The 17,404-nt window shown below is 36.8% G+C and overlaps 1 protein-coding gene across 1 annotated transcript in view; it reads left to right on the top strand.

Annotated features, from left to right (window-relative positions):
- The window catches only part of LOC104545087 (adenylate cyclase type 2), a gene marked incomplete at both ends in the record, with an annotated part of 46,164 nt that extends 29,360 nt beyond the window's left edge, over positions 1–16,804 (top strand). Inside the window, 7 exons of the mRNA XM_010190129.1 lie at positions 5,839–5,987; positions 7,215–7,326; positions 8,400–8,527; positions 14,236–14,394; positions 14,761–14,893; positions 15,220–15,396; positions 16,761–16,804. Coding sequence (XP_010188431.1) covers positions 5,839–5,987; positions 7,215–7,326; positions 8,400–8,527; positions 14,236–14,394; positions 14,761–14,893; positions 15,220–15,396; positions 16,761–16,804 — 902 coding nt within the window. The remainder of the gene's footprint in view (positions 1–5,838; positions 5,988–7,214; positions 7,327–8,399; positions 8,528–14,235; positions 14,395–14,760; positions 14,894–15,219; positions 15,397–16,760) is intronic.
- Positions 16,805–17,404: the final 600 nt, after the last annotated feature.

Below are 17,404 nucleotides of genomic sequence, written 5' to 3'. Positions count from 1 at the left end.
CGGTTCTCATCATTTATGCTGTTATGGATCCTTTAGTAATGATGTAGGAGATACGTGAAGACAATCACCGATAATAATTTTTGCAGAAGAAAACAAATATCAGTCTTACAGTAAATACAGTAATACAAGATGCTTTATAAATTATAACCATCAAGACAAGGTGCACCTTTATAATAACTGTCTGGAAAGTGTAATTCTAAAAGCAAAGAGTAAGTGCCATAGCTAGAAAATTGGAAGGCTGCAACTTCGGAAAATATTTTGGAGGAACAGCAGGCAAGGAACTCCAGAGCTGTTATATCAGAAAGTTGTGCAGTGTGTGTCATGGACATATTGAAGGGAATAGTGCAGAAGGGTATGTGTGTCTTTGTGAACTGGAGCACAGTGTCAAGATTTGTATCAAATTAACTTTCAAAAAGTGTTTGAAGGTTGTTGAGGGTTTAGAGAATAGAGTGTAGAAAATACTTTGCAGCATGAGATTTATGGAGCTAAGTCTGTTTACCTGATCAAAAAGAAAATTAAGTTATCTGATCACTGTTTACAGGGGAAAGTATGGACATTAATCTTGAGCTGACAAAGTTATAATAGCACCAAGACTTCTAAGTAAGAAATACAGAACACATTTTTAACAGTTTTTATCAGTTCAGAACAAGCAACTAAGGAGTTGATGAATTCTTCATCACTTGATGTCTCTGTAATCAAGATTGGATACCTTTCCGGGTGTGTATGAGTAAAATGCAATTTATCGGTCTCAGCACAAGTAATCGGGTTGGTGGAGTTTACTGACATAGGCTAAATTTAAGGGAATAATAGTGCCAAATTGTTAAAAATTATCTCCCCTCCCAGTTAGGAGTCCAAGTTATCTTTAAGAAAAAAACAATCTACAGCTGTTTATTGTAGTAGATGTATTTAAGAGAAAGTGCATGTTATCTGGGTAAACAGTACCATAATTTGCCAAACAAGTACCCTGTTGATCAGGAACCACAAGATTTCTTTCTTGTAGGTTATTTTTTATGCATTTCAAGGGCAGCTGAAGATTTTATTTTATCCGTGTTTATTTGTAAACTTTGTTGTTAAGCTGGATTTGTGTATAGGCTAATTGCTTCTAGAGCTCTTACTGCTGACTTATTGACCTGGTTTGTCAAACATGCTAAATAGTTGATCAGATATGTGCCACAGCAATCTGGAAACAAAACTGGCAACAGAAAGGTAGAATTAAATATTCGGTACCCTAAACTGTATTATATGGGACAAAAAGACCCCTATATGTGGTTATAGGGACAAAAACGTCAGTATATCACTTCGTTGATCTACATATATGTAGTTTTTCTGCAGGCTGTTTCAACATCAGAAGTTCAGCAATGAAGGTGGACATCCCTTCCAGTAAGACCAAAATTTGGACCTGCAGTTCCCTCGATAGACAAGAGTGAGAGGGGAAGAGGGAGAGGAGAGACTTGCCCCTTGCAGAAATTCAGTATTAGATTCTGTGAATTGCCTCAAAGGACAGATTTTCTCAAGTAAGAGAAAGCTAATTTTAATGTAGGAAGCCTTATCAGAATACCTTTGATTCTCCACGATGGCATTCTGCTGTGTATATTGTTCAAGGGATCAGATTAGATGGAGGAATATTTGGCCTTAATATCTATAAATACTTAGAATTATTTATGTTTTGGTAAAGAAAAGAGTTGATAGTCATGTAGTCTTGTACAATTGAATGAATCAGAATTGGTAGTTTACATAACAAATCAGGAATGAGCAAATAAATAAGGCATTATTGCCTCAGGCCAAGAAGAGTTTGATCTGTGAAATACGCACTTAAGAAAATGTATTGTAGCAATCATTTGAGGACATTTTGGTTGCTTACTGCATAACCACAGCATGACTTCCATTGTGCAAGACACTTCAAATGCAATTGCCACCTTGCAAAAACTGACACAGTGCTATGATCTTTAACTGGGATATACTAACTTCCTCTAGGTAAACAAGCATCTGTAGTTTATAAAATATTAGGGTAGTGATGAGTAGCTGGGAAGGACTGCTAAAGTAATCTGTATAATTTAGGGAAAATTCCTACAAGGAAATCAACTTGGATGTGAGCGTTTGAGAGAGCAGGAACTCAAGTAACAAGTTTGGCAGGTACCACTGAAAATCCTCAAGAGAATTCAGAGAGGATAACTACTTGCAAGCCACCTAGTGAGATCCAGATGAACATGTTCTGAAAAAAGGAGTACTTAACCCTACAGAATGACACTATAATGCTGTATTCAGTATGGATTGTGTGCTCTGTCTTTTAGCCCTAGGACATAAAGATCTCAGTTACAAGTGATTTGAGTGGTGATGGGAAAACATAGCCCCAGAGAACAGTCAGGATGGTCAGGAAATAGTCTTGTGTGCATGAATCACATGCACTGGCTGTAAGGTCTTGTTGGTAATATTTCAGGGAAAGACATTTCTAAGGTTATTTTCATTATTGCCACAGCACAGCAGTTTCTTTTTCACCAAAAGCAGGTACTGTTATTTTTAGTCTGAAGACTAAAATGCTGCATCTTGACCTGCATTCAGAATTACTTTTTTTTCTTACAGACTGTAGCTCTGAGTGGCTTCTCTGTCTACTACAAATAGACAAGTGATTTGTCTCAGAGGCAGTGTCTTGTGTGTCAGTTCACAAAGGTTTTGATGTGTAAATTTTCTGTCTTTTTCAGAGAATAGCACAGACTGTATTATCAAATGGAAAGCAGCAGTCTTGATTTGCTGTGTTCCTCATTCTGTTCCAGTCTGCAGAAATTTCAGCGCACATCAGGCACTACAATCTGATTAGTAATTGGGTTTGATCCTTTCATTGTTCTCTTTTTAGCCACCAGGGATTACAAAGTATTAAGGAAGAGGTGTTCTTAAATGGTTTGCGTTTCTTAGGACCTTTAGCAGAAATAGAGGGAACAATGTATTTGTAACCATTTTGTATTTGGCTCGCTGACCAGTGCAGCCATGGTCTTCATAAATAATTGAGATTCAGATTTTTTCACAGTTGTCTTTTAGTGAAAGAAATCAAAATTAACAATCTACGTGAAAGGTAACTAATGAGTTGTTAACACTTTATCATACAAGTGGTAGCTTCAGGATTGAAATGTGAGCATTTGCAGCCTGCATAACTGAGAGGGTGGCTGAAGCATTTAGGTGTAGCGGGGCACGGCAGGATATTTTGCAGTGTGCTTCACCAATTGCAGTTCTCTAAAGCCACCTTTGGTTGTAACTTTCTCTTTTGTACTTTGGAAATGGAGGAAGAAAAACATTCTTTTGGAGGGATGTTCTGATGTGGTGGACAGCTTCACCAAGAAGTTTAAGCGGAATGTGGTATTAGTCTGGCCTGGAGAGAAGAGGGAGGGGAAATACTGCGTCTCTCCTGCTGTCCCCTACAAAATCAGGGCTTTCTGCTTTCCCTTTCCTCTTAGGATTCTTTAGCTTGTAGTTGACCTTATGCTGCTTCCTTTGAAAACTTTTCCTATTGCTTTTTCTATTGCTTTCTTGAAAATTTTTCTAGCTTTTCTCTTTGACCTTTTGCCAGCCTCTCTGGGTTTCAAAGACATAAGCAGTAACCTGGACACTGAGTGTCTGCCTCACTGCGTGTCTGGAATTATAACAGTCATGGGAAGATAGTGAGCTAGCTGGCATTTACTCACCATGGTACAACAGGAGCACAGTGGTGTAAAATTGGAGCTGAGAGGACTCACCTCTTTTTGACTGATTTAATAATTGTTAGCAACTGCTGACCTGTCCTGTACATCACAAAACTGCAACTTTCTGTTAGATAAATGGCAACTTGCAAGAGTAAGCTTTCATTATGGAAAAAAACCCATTGGTTTCCCAAGCTTTCTTTTGAAGTTAGCAAAATACCTCCACAAAGGAGCAATGGACTACATGAGGAATGAAAATACTCTTGGATTTGCATTTGCTAAAATGCCTAAACATACTAAATTAATCTTGCATTTAAGAAATAAAGCCATATTAACATTTTGATGAAAAGTCAATTGTATGTATTCTTCTCAGTTACAATGTGCCAAATCCAAGATCCTAGCAGTAGGAAGATAGTTCATATTTTGTTTTATACTTGCCTCCTTTAGTCAGGCTAGAGACAGATATGCTTTATCTTGAACATTTACTTCATGATTCGTCTTACTGTTTATGTGATATGCCTTAGTGTGCAAAATAAAGAGCAGCCCATGCATATGTGAATCAAAACTATTTTTAGATTTTGCCGAAGTGAAAAAAAAAGAGAAAAAAGAAAGAAAGTTATTAGTTCAATATTACTTAGCAACAAAATGAGATTCTGTCTTGATTCGTTGAAGTAGAGGTTTTTTACAAAGTGTGTGCAGAATCATTTTCATAGGACCTTATGTAAATTAATGCTGTGCTTACAGGTACACAAATGCTGTCAGTAATGGGTAATCTTCATTATAGGCTACAGAGATAGATAGCTGAGGTAGCTGCAAATGTCGGAGTCTGTATCCCTGTTATTGCCATGGTCTACTCAAGGTCATTAGACCTGAATAGGATTATCCCAGGCAGAGCATTGGATTAATGGTTACACTTCTTCTGGTGCCTTCATGACCAGCGAAGTGGTGAAGTCATCATCCCTGGAGGTGTTTAAAAAGTGTGTATGTGTGGCACTTCAGACATGGTTTAGTGGGCATGGTGGTGTTGGGTTGACAGTTGGACTTGATAATCTTAGAGGTCTTTTCCAACCTTAATGGATCTATTTTATGAATCGATTAATATAAACTGCAAACTCTGCAAAAATACACATTGTGAACCACAGAGAACACATCACTTTAAGTAACATCTGCAGAACATGCACATTTTGAGGTGGTCATCTTTTCTGGCGTAGCTGTTTCTCTCTCTGACTCCTTTATGGGCTTTTACAGCTTCCTTCCCCTTCCTCCCTCATTAAGGGTTCTGGATTTCGTGTTTAGTGAGAATTAGCCTCCCCCTTCTGCCTATAAGAAAATGGGAAATTTCTGTTCAGTTTTGAGGTGGGATATGATCAAAACAGGAAGCTCTTTTTTTGCGGGGGAGTTCTGACTATTCCCTTGTTGATTCAGTTTTCCAGAGAAGTAGGAACTCAGTGAAAATCTGTCACAGGTAAAATGTACAAAATTAAAATGTACCAACACAAGACAGCTTCGTGAGGAGAAGGCCATGAGCATTATACCATGAGCATTATACCAAGAAGGAAAAAATGTAGAGCTTGTTTTTTAAATCAATTTCCTTTTAGTTTAATATTTTCAAAAAACTTCAGTTTGTTAAATGCCATATTAAAGTAAAAGGAGAGTATGTTTCAAAATAGACTACAAAAGTCAAGTATTCTCAAAAGGTACTGTGTTCTGATTTTATCTTTTTTCTTTTCAGTCAAACAACTGCTAAAACTATGATTTTAAATTCATTTTTAAAGTTATTTAGCCTGCTCTTGCCTGAATTGAACTGCATTTCCCTGAGGTCCTCTGAATTGTCCTTGCAGCTTTATTTGCTAATCTGTATTTCCTTCATCCTACTCAGATATTGCATAGGTTACTGTACATAACTTCTCAGATGTTAAGTTTAACTGAACCTTTTTCTAATAACACAAAACCTCGAAGAAGTTAGACATTACTTGGCAATGTGTGTATATCTCTGTCAAGTTCTTCAAGGAACTGATTAATTGTGGAGGCCATACCAGGCAAATGCCTGAGTGCAAGACTCGCTGAAATGTTCTAGGATATTAATAGTTTCTTATGCCTTGCACAGTACTGCTTCCATAATAATTTCATTGTTGTAAGGAAATTGTGGACCTATCATTTTAAATTTTAGGAGCGTCTTCTACTTTCTTTGCTGCCTGCTCACATTGCCATGGAAATGAAAGCAGAGATCATCCAGAGGTTACAAGGTCCCAAGGCAGGCCAGCTGGAAAACACCAACAACTTCCACAATCTGTATGTCAAAAGGCACACCAATGTAAGGTAATCAAATGTATCAACAACATTCAGAAAATTTTTGAAAAGAAAGTGTTAAGAGAACAATTGAGAAAATAATTGTTTAAATATGTTTTTCAACAACTTAATGCTTGTTATCAGTTAATTTGATCAAATGCTAACAGTTTTGTTTTCCAGAAGAGCAGCAAAGGTGATAAAACAAAGAGTTTGTTTAGAAAAAGCCATGCATTAAAAGGCTTTCTTCATAATGTCTTTATTTTTCTGGTTAAAGTACCAAATTCTGCTTTCATGTATAGTAGTCAAAATTGTAATTTGTGTCAGTTACATTATTCAGGATTTGTAGTTTTCTGACTGGAGCAATTTCTCAGGTTTTATATAAAGTACATAGAGGCAGCTGTATCCCATACATATATACACAGTACCTGAGATAAAATATCCTGCTGACAAATCTAAATATTTACTAATTATAATTTTCTAGAAGTTTGAAGAATAATTCACCACGTATTTCAGATATTCTTTCATCTTTACAAGTTGTTTTGCCCATGTTTTTGATTGAACAAGTTAATTTGAATGACATTCTTAGAAATTATGTTTTTAAAAAAGGTATTGCAGGACTTTTGAGGAAGTTCACTTTCACTTGTGAGCACAAGTACTTTTTCATTAGCCTGATTCCATGAATTTGTCAAGTTTTCATGGTGAATAGAATCATAATGTATGGCTTGAATATCTTAGCAATGAAGCTTGAATTTAATAGTCTTAGTAACAAGTGAATGAAGACTTCCATGCTGCATATCATTAACAGGTAAATCCAGACAGAAAATGTCTATGATAGAAGTTACTAAACAATTTCTGATAACAAACGTATTTATTGAAATAATTGCCATTATTTTATTGCAAATTTGTGAGCAGGAAAAAGCTTTCTATTTCTTTGATACACTGTAACAAATAGACATAGAGTGCCTGTAAATACCTATAAATATAGGTATACCTAAAAAGGTAATATCTGTGAAGGTAGCACCTACAAATGTAAATATAAGTGTATATTACCTATAAACGTAACACCTATAAAGGTACATGTAGATTTACCTTTAAATATGTTTATATTTCTTGTTCTATGTTTAGCAGTGGCTGTTTGGGTAATGGGCATACATCTGTGAAGTCTAGAATGCCTACTTTCAGGTTTAGCTGTTGATTGAGAAATGTGATTTCTGTGGAAGAAAACTGTGACCAAGTTTCTGTTTGTTTCTGTCATAGCATCTTGTATGCTGATATTGTGGGATTCACTCGCCTGGCCAGTGACTGCTCGCCAGGGGAGCTGGTGCACATGCTCAATGAGCTGTTTGGCAAGTTTGATCAGATTGCAAAGGTGGGTGTCTGCTGAGCTGCTACTGTTAGTTTAAATAAGTAAGTCATCTTTAAAATATTTTTCTTCTTGGGGACTCTTCTGTCTTCAGGCAGAATTTCTGAGGCTTTGGCAGGAAGATTAGACTTGATACAGTTGAAGAAAAAATCTGGCTCTGGTCTGAGTGCAACAGTGTGTTTCTGCCAATGTGACAATCTGTGAAACCCAAGATAGCGCTCCCTAATAGGGCCAATAGAGACAGCTCATGGAGCCACATAAAGCTTAATGGAAGGTGAAGAGCTGTTTAAATAGATTCTTTTACAATAATAAGGATTAAGAAATTCAAGATAGAAAACTGATACAGTCAGTTTTCTGATCTCTGGAAAAGAATTCAAGAGACGGGAAGATCAGGAAGACAATGCTGATTGAAGCAATTTTAATTACTGACTGCGCTCTCTTGATTACTCAAGAAAAGCTTCAAATATAACAAGATTTTCTTCTGTTTATTGAGGGTTTTATAATAATTTTTATAAAAATTACATCAAACTTCATGCTCTGTGTGAAAGTGAAATCATAAAGCTAAAACAGATAAAAGTTTTCTGTGGTTTTTTATTAGTTCAAAAACTATTGTCCAGTATTATTTTTTTTTTTAAAAAGAAAAATCTTTATCGCCTTAGAGTAAAAAAGGTAGAAATAAGATGATGTTTGCTAGTTTCAGGAAGCATTGCATAATACATCTTCAAAGGTTTGAATGTGGAAGGGTGTCTTGATTTCATATTTCTAACACAAAGACATGATTGAGCACATGCTACTTTGCCTCAGTTCTTTAATCTAAGGTGTGAACAATACTGCAAATATATGTTTCACTGTGAACTTACTCCCTAGGTTTGCCCATTAAGTACTATAACAGATGGAGGATTCACCCGTACAAAATTCTTGACAGCACTTCTTTTTTAGCAAGCCAAGTCCTTCTCTGCTGAAACAAGCTGAAATATAATTATTTTGATAATATCATTCAAGTCAATCTTTGTAACAGTAACCCTTCGTTTGTATAATTCAAGTTGAAAGTGACCATCTGACCTTGCTTTTTCCTGCAGGAAAATGAATGTATGAGAATTAAAATCCTAGGTGACTGCTATTACTGTGTTTCTGGACTACCTATATCTCTTCAAAATCATGCCAAGAATTGTGTGAAAATGGGACTGGACATGTGCGAAGCCATTAAGTAAGAGCTGAACTTTTTGTTAAGTAATCAACAGTAAAAATTCTGTCTCCTTTCTATCTGCAGCTGTGCTGCTGGTTGAAACAGTCAGGCCTGCAATAGTTGGTGTTTCACCACAGGGTCCAGCATGGTAATCTTGATATGAGCCTCAGCAGAGAAATGCTTTAAGATGTTGAGTTGTGCCAGGCTATCTCATCACTACACAATAAAGATGATTAAGGGCCTGGAGCATCATTCATATGAGGAAATACTGAGAGAGCTGGGACTGTTCAACCTGGAGAAGAAAAGGCTGAGCAGGGAAATCTCATCAATGCATTTAAATACCTGAAGGGAGGGCACGGAGAAGATGGAGCCAGGCTCTTTTCAGTGACAGGACAAGAGGCAATGTGTTCAAACTGAAATTTGAGAGGTTCCCTCTGAACATCAGGAAACACTTTTTCACTGTGAGGGTAACGGAGTACTGGCACAGGTTGTCCAGTGAAATTGTGGAGATACCACAAACCTTGGAGATACTCAAAATCCAACTAGTATGGCCCTAAGCAAGGTGCTCTAGGTATCCCTGTTTTGAGCAGGAGATGGGCTAGACAACTCCCAGAGATCCCTTCTGCCTCAACTATTTTGTGATGCTATCGTTATGAGATGAAAAATATGCCAATAGACATTACTTAGGACTTGCAAAGCTTTGCTTTTCGCAGAATCATGATGCTGCCACCTACCTTTTAATCAAACGGCCCTTTGAGAGGCCAGAGCTCCTGGCTCATGTTGAGTTTGGAGTTCAGTAGTGGTCAGGAGCAATTGCCTCTCCACAATTAAGATGCCTCAGTCACTGAGCCTGTGGAGTGATACTGAGCATGTCTATCAAAGACATTTCTAACAGCTAACAGATTCCTGGGCTAAGAGGCCATTTTACATGTTGTTAAATAAGCAATAAAGTGTGCCTGTCTTGCTAGACCCTAGGTTTTAATTTAGTTTCAACTATTCTGTAACTTATTTTTTAGGTGATGTTTTTCTAAAAAGTTTTGTCAGTTAACACTTCAAAGGCACCACTGAGAATTCTGTGCTTATTAGCACTATTTTGGATTTGTGTGTTACTACATTTGTCCCTTATTTCTTTCCCAAAATCATTTTGCTTGTTCCTTTGAAACAGAAAACAGAACAAGGTATTTGAGAATCCTAATGTGGTTGCTTCTGAAGTAACTGTTGTAACTTATTTCAAGTAATTCAAGTAATAGCAGGAGGTTTGATATATCTGCAAAAATACAAAAAGGAATATGGTTGTTATGATGTTTAACACTTTTAAGGCATCTGAGGACACCGCTAAAGGCATACTTGAGGAATTCTCTAGCATATTACTGAAGAGTAGATTAGGAATTGATTATTAGCATCTGTAGCAGCTCTGAAGTTGATAGGACTTCAAAGCAGTCTTGCAAAAGAGCAGCTTTACTTAACCTCATCTCTTCACCTGACTGCTATCCGAACTCTCAGTGCAGAGTAGAAATTACTCTTTTGTAAGCTACTGGCCCTGGATGAGTTCTGCCACCAAAGCTGGACACCTTTCAGTATGAATGTATATAAACCTAGTTTGGATGTCTGCACATCCTACTGAAGAGTCCTAAACCAGCCTATCCAGAAACTTCAGCTCAGTATTGTGGTTTATTTATTAGCTTATTTAGAAAACATTTTGTAAGGAAAATAAATTTTAAAAAACTTCCACCTCTTTTGGATTTTTTTTAACCAAAGTCATACAATTCACTGTATGTAATTCATAGCTGAAGTTCTTTCTAGCTTTTAGGATTTAAAATACTGCAGAAGGTTACTTAGAGCAGTTACTGTTAATGGCACAAATATCTTTTCTGTAGGAAATCTAAGTTTCCTTTAACTACAATTACAGTATATCTTGGTGAGCTACACTTTGTAAAAATACATATCATGTGGAGCTTTCAAAATTTGGTAGTCACCTGTGTTTTTTTAAACAATTGAACGTTGGTTTTAAAACTTTTTATTCTCTTCTGTAAGCTTTATTGCTAATTTTTATGGTTTTGCCCAAATGACATTTACTACTGTCCCGGTAGCAAGGTAAGGATTACCTCATCCTTGTGAGGTATATGTATGATGTGCTCCTCATCATGAAATCAATAGTTAAGTTGAACAGCGTTGACTCCATGATTAACTAAACAGGCATACAAAAGTGATTCCTCTAGTCCTTAAGTACTACCCTGGTATTTGTGTAATTGTAGTCACAAGACAGTTTCAGCTTTCAGTTGGTGGTCTGTTATTTGATCCAGAGTAATTACTGTATGGATGGGTTGATTAATGCAAAATTGATTCTTTTCTTTTTAAGGTATTCACAGAAAAGCTGTGGTATTTGTGGAAACTAGGATTTTGATCTCCTTGCTTCAGAGATCGTTTGTAAAACTAACCTTAGTACATGTTGCTGCATTTTCTAAAATGTTTTTTTCTTTATCCAGTTATGGTGGTACCTTACATTGTGTCCTAAGAAATCTATATTTTTTTTAATGGTACTTGGAATACTTTACCTGGCCAAGCATTAACATCTGCAGATTTGATTGTTTCCTCAGTTGCTTTCACTGTATTCTTTCTCTTTTTCATTCAGATATACTAGGATATTATTATGGTTAAACCAATTGCTTCTCTAGCATATTAGCAACTAAAGCTAACATCCTTTCAGTAGAGCAGTAGGTAAAAGAGTATCTTTCCCCAAGTTCTGACTCTCCCGCTTTGTTGGCTTAAAAATACTGTGGTTTTTTTTGTCCAGCCTTTCAGTGAAAATGAGAGCTTTCTGGTTTACATTTCAAAAGACCTGTGTGCTTTGCAATAAATGCAGGTTAAAAGCATTTGCATAGAGTTTCTGGTCAAGTTTTTGCTTTTTTACTTATCAGAAAAAAGTACAGAAGGTTACAGGCTGATGGAAGAAAGATGCAAAGCTCAAGCCATAAATTGCCCTTCATGAAGAACTGAAAGTGTAATTTTACACATCACAATGCAATGCTTAACTTGAACTCAGAAAGCAATCTGTCAGGTCCTCACACTTCAGAACTTCCCAGTTTTACTTGCAATAACTTTCTGCTCAAGCTGGTATCAAGTATGTTCATTGTTAATACTGGATTATAAGGTCCTCCTTGGTAAAAGTAGCCTTATAGACTAGAAAATTATCTTTTAGTTGCATAGCACATTCTGATCTGACTTTATTACTGAAGTTAGAATTCACTCCTGTAGACAGATGCCGGATTATCACAGCCTGTTTACAGCTCTGTAAGAGGTAAGGAATCTGTACCCCATGTTTTCAAATGCTTTCAAAGTAGTATGTCAAGTGTTGCAGCCTGCAGGTGAATAAAGATTACAGATTATTATTCAAGTCCATATTTTGTTGTGTGATTGCTGCATCTTTGCGAGGAAGCATCTCCTGAAATACTTCTGTGCACTGTAAAACTAGCAGTAATACTCTTGCAGTTGGAAGTGTGTCACTCAGTATATGTTTGACTCCATCTAAAATATCTTTTTTTGTCAAATATGAGGTTTTGTTATATACAGTCACTGAGGTGCAAACTGACTCCTCAGTGTGTAAGTAACTGAAATAAAGCAGTTTGCTGTTTAGATTTAACAGGCCTATATAGATTTTACCACCTAAATATGGTTTCATTTCCAGTTCTCTTTGGAGCAAAGGGAGGAATTCTACCAAATTGCTAGGTGATCTGTAGTAAAAAACCTTATTCAGTCTTGTTTCCTAATGATGCATAGCTCCATTTTGAGCCACTTAGCCTCACTGGGGTAGGGATTGGGGGCAGAAAATGAAATAATAGTAGGATGGTTCAGATATACTTGTGTAGGTAAGGCAAGTGTCCTATGGGGATGTGATCGACTACATTCTTTGACGCATTCAGTGCCTGCATCGTCATAGCAATTGTTCAGGGGGCACAGGAGAGAAGAAGTGGTAAACCCTAATTGGTCCAAAGTGACACTTCTAATTTAAAATCTGTGGTTTCTTCTGTAAAACAGAAAAGAAGATTCAATGCTGGAACATATTCTGCTTGCTCCCCTTCTTAACTCCTGAGAGCTGATTATAAAGCAGACTTTATGGCTTGCTCTGCGGAATATGGCAGGGCAGCCTTTTCACAAGCACTCCTAGAGGATAAATGTTCCTCTTCCACTTTGACTGGTTTTGTAAAACACCTCTGTTTTTCCGAAGTGCTAAGCTTGTGCCATATTCCTTGTGCAGAGCAAAGTGGTAGTTGTAATTTGCTAACTGCTTACAAAGATCATTTACAAGCAGTTCATTTTCAAGTGTGTCAGCTACATGAGAGCAGTGTAAAATGGCAAAGTGAAGAGATTCCAATAAATAGTTGGCAGAGACTGAGGGTATTTTAAAACTTCTCCTCTCTTTTTTTAATAACTTCAAAACAGTTTAAATAAATAGCTGTGCTCTGGTTATTTCCATTTTCCAGAAAAAAAAACCACTGGAGAACTACTGCTTACATGTAGGATATACCATAACAAATTAAGCCTGTTAAGTTCTATGATGCCTTTCAAAAAAAGAGAAGCAGGCCAGTTTAATTCTGTAATTCAGAAGGTACAGAGCTGATAATTCTGATCACTGAGACTGAAGATGTTGCTAAGACCATGAATCTGACTCATATACAGGAGTCATTTGGGTTTCTTATTCTATAGTTGTTCCTTCCATCAACACCCTGAATTTCCCCCAGATGAATGTATGTACATGTTCCTAATAAAGAAAAACTGGTTAGGTTTTGTTCTATGTGAGTTGGGCCTTAAATACATAAATCCAGTTTAGTTATGATCTTTCCATTTCTTAGAACTCTATAAGCCTGTTGACATCTGAATTCATTTTATAACTCCTTACATATGTAATTAGGTATCCATATGACATATGTCTGAAAATGTTCTGATTGTTTGACTTTAGTCACCCAGCTATGATTCAGAAGAGCCTCTTCTGGAAAGATTAATGCCTGTCTTATGTCTATGGATCTTCTGAGATTTGGGTTGGGGTGAACAGATACTTCAACTTGTCTAAAATCACTGGAAAGATCAAAAGTTTAGATGCAATCTGGACATTGAGGTAGCCTCTCATTCTTTGTATAATAATCTAGTGGGTACAGCATTCACCAAACATGCAGCTATTGAATCTTTATACTCCACAGCCTGGATGGCACTGAGCTCCAAAAACTGTATGAGCCTGTAGAATATCCTGAGTGGCTGTGTTTTACATCCTTCCTCTCAGAGCAAACCATCTGCAGCAGGCATGCAAGAGTGATGCTGCCTGACAGAAGACAGATATGAGAAGGTCTCCAATGTAGATACTAGGGTGTTCAGATAGAAGGATGCATAACAGTAGTTCCAGTTCTCCAAAAGGTGCCTGTAGAACAAATATAGTCCCTGGGTTCTACAATGAGACTAAACATTTCCACTATTTTGTTCAACCCTCACAAATAATTTGAAATGAGTATAAAAGAAGGAACTTCAGACATGGACTTGAAAATTAATATTTCCTACAAATAGTTGCAAATATAGATAGAAAAGGTAACATATAAAAATAACCTAGCATAAAAAGGATGGGGGCAATGCTAAGAAGAAATAAATGTTATCACCATTGTTACTGCTAATTTGACTGGTAAATTAAAAGAAAATAAAAGCCCTACTATGTGTACTAACACAGGTTTTCTTCTCAACTACAGGAAAGTGAGAGATGCAACTGGAGTTGATATTAATATGCGTGTAGGAGTGCACTCTGGGAATGTGCTTTGTGGCGTTATTGGGCTGCAGAAGTGGCAGTACGATGTGTGGTCACACGATGTTACTCTGGCAAATCACATGGAAGCTGGAGGAGTCCCAGGGTAAGAGACTTCTCTGTTAACCTTTGGACATGTGGATTTTTGAACCATGGATAAATGAACCATGTCCACCCATCAGCCTTCATGGAGGAGCCTGAACTAGTTCATACTGCTGTCTTTAGAAAAAAACAAAACAAAACAAAACAGGCACTCAGTATTTCCTGTGATTTAAGGAGTACTTTTTCATGGATGAAAACCTTTAGACTTATGCCCATTATAACTTCTAAAAATCAGATTAGAGGGACTGTAAATGAAATGAGCAGCATATGAAAAGTATATCCAAAAACTAGTAAAAAAAGTTGATCAGGTTCAAATTATGCTTTTGATCAGTATTTGTGATTCTGTCATTCTCTTAAAATATGATTTCAGCCGTGTTCACATCACCTCAGTCACCTTGGCACATTTGAATGGAGCTTACAAAGTGGAAGATGGGGATGGAGATGTGAGGGACCCATATCTGAAAGAGCATAATGTTAAGACTTACTTTGTAATCAATCCTAAGGTTAGTAGTACTTTTATTTTTGTGGCCAGTCGTAGTTCTTTTTGAGCAGGACCACTAATCTCTATTGAATAATTCACTACCATAAGATATTGATCAGAGCTATTACTGATGCCTACAAACACATAATGTTTGGATTGCAAATATTTCCCGCTCTTCAGAAATAAGTCTCTGATATTTCCCAGCAATATTGTTAAGAATTGCAGATTCTTAGCATCTCTCCATTTTTAAGTTCCTAGGCATGCAGATATGTGGTACCAGATGATGCATTACTGCTTCAAAAGGTAATGAACACCAAGACTGATGTCACTTTTTATTCTCTCAACCAGGGAGAGAAGCGAAGCCCTCAGCACCACATTAGACCTCGACATACTCTTGATGGAGCCAAAATGAGAGCTTCTGTCCGCATGACCCGGTACCTGGAATCCTGGGGAGCAGCCAAGCCATTTGCACACTTGCACCACAGGGACAGCATGACCACTGAAAACGGCAAGATTAGCACAACAGTAGGGGCCTACTTATGTCATTTCATACAATTTAGCGTTATTTGAAAGGAAAAAGGTGCTCACTGCTAAATACCTGATTATTTCTGATAGAAAATACATGCATTTTTATAGGGTGTAAACACAGTGAAGTTGTTGGGAGCTTTTCTGTTGGCATCTGAGCTTTGGATTGGACTCTGAGGAGCCATGTCTTGCTATAAGTACATCTCTGTGTTATAAGGAGTCCAACATACTTACTAAAATACACAATTTGACCCTCTGAGTTTGTGCCCCAGTCACAGCATGTAGAGTGGCTGCTGTTCACCTTGTGAATAGACTTTTTGAATCATTAAGGTTGGAAAAGACCTGTAAAATCATCAAGTCCAACATTTTGAACATAAAGCCAGAGTGCAACACCTTTGGGAAGGAACGTTTTTGATACAGAGGCATTCCCTGAGATTTATTGGCTATTTAGCCACATTCTCCATTTGGAACATAGCCGAACTTGGATCAAAGACTGTGAAGTTAGAATATCCATGTGGTACCTGGAGTGAACTTTATTAGAAGAGTTCTTTGGGAATCAAATCCATACTCACCATAGCATCTACCTTTTGAAGGTGCACTAACCACTCATCAGCTATGGCTGATGGCCTGAATTTCACAGTGCTATAGTCCAATGTTAAATCTCTTACACAGAAAATATTTCTTTTTAATTTAGCTAACACTCTTTTACTGCTGTCAGTAAGATACTGTCATTTCACAGCTTGTGCATTGCATTATCTTCTGTTTCTAAGAAGTGCAAACATAAAGGTAAATTCTAATAGTTTTCAACATTTGCATTCAGTCTTGTTCCTGTTACATACAAGAACACAGGATTAAGCCACCTAACCCATCTTGTTCAATAAATGTAGTGCATCAGAATGTGGATTTTGATGTGTTCATTACAGAAAGTACCCAGCCATCACTATTTATCACAAAATCAATGTGCTTGTGATGGCTGGTGTGGCTTATCAATAAAAATAATGACTATTGCCTGTATTTGGCCACTCAAGTCTGCTTTTTTTCAAAAGCACTTCACACTGCTTTTTGCTGAAGCTGGCAGGAGTTTGGGCTACATTAAAACAGTGGTGACTTTGAAGCAGTGACTTTCTAGTTAAGCAAAACATTTTTGGATTCAGACTATTTTGTTAGTTATTAAGTGTTTATAATGACAGAACAGTTTGTCTCCAGGTCACTCTATCTTCACTCTTGGCTGGATTTTTCTTTTAGAGTGTTTTAAACTAATGCTAAAAATATTTGTATTTGCACCTTTTCTCCTTACTTGATGCTGTTTTCAACACTATTTATATAGTTCATAGATACTTTCTTTTGGTTTTGTTTTTTTTTAGGATGTTCCCATGGGGCAATATAATTTTCAGCGTTGCAGAGAGAGGTAAATTAATTTTCAAAAATCACTTATTCATATAAAGTCCCTATAAATACATGTGCATTCACATGTATGCATATGTATATATACACATATATATGTATGAAGCATGCTTTCCAATGTTGATGGCCATTTCTCACTCAAACTATTTTTTCAGCTGATAACTCTTACATAGAGAAGGGCTATGGAAACAGATTTGACAAACATGTTACTTATGAATTGTGAATACACTTCCTGGTAACAAATAGAATTATTCTGTATTAGTATAAGTATGTTGATAGGCTACTATTCATTTCTCTTACCAACCCAATTATTCTATCAGTAGGGAGAAAATTATATGCAGAAAAATGGAGAGGAGGCATATAGGGGTAAGGGAAGATGGAAAAGGCTGTTAATTTGTGTTACAACATGTAATAATATGTACTAAAAGAGACATTTTACATATTTTGTTAATTGCTTTGTATTTCCATTGTGTTTTATTATTTCAAAGCATGTAGTATGTTTGCAGTAGTAAACATTCAAAAGGTAATTTGTGATCTTCCTGTAGTGCTCCTGCTACACTAAATGTTTGCAAAATCACAGTAGCTTTAAGTTCTCATTCTCCTG

This window comes from Mesitornis unicolor, unplaced genomic scaffold, assembly GCF_000695765.1.
Source record: "Mesitornis unicolor isolate BGI_N332 unplaced genomic scaffold, ASM69576v1 scaffold24348, whole genome shotgun sequence".
NCBI classification, from domain to species: Eukaryota; Metazoa; Chordata; class Aves; order Mesitornithiformes; family Mesitornithidae; genus Mesitornis; species Mesitornis unicolor.
The sequence above is the reverse complement of the archived record's forward strand: the minus strand, read 5'-3'. Positions and strand labels throughout refer to the sequence as shown.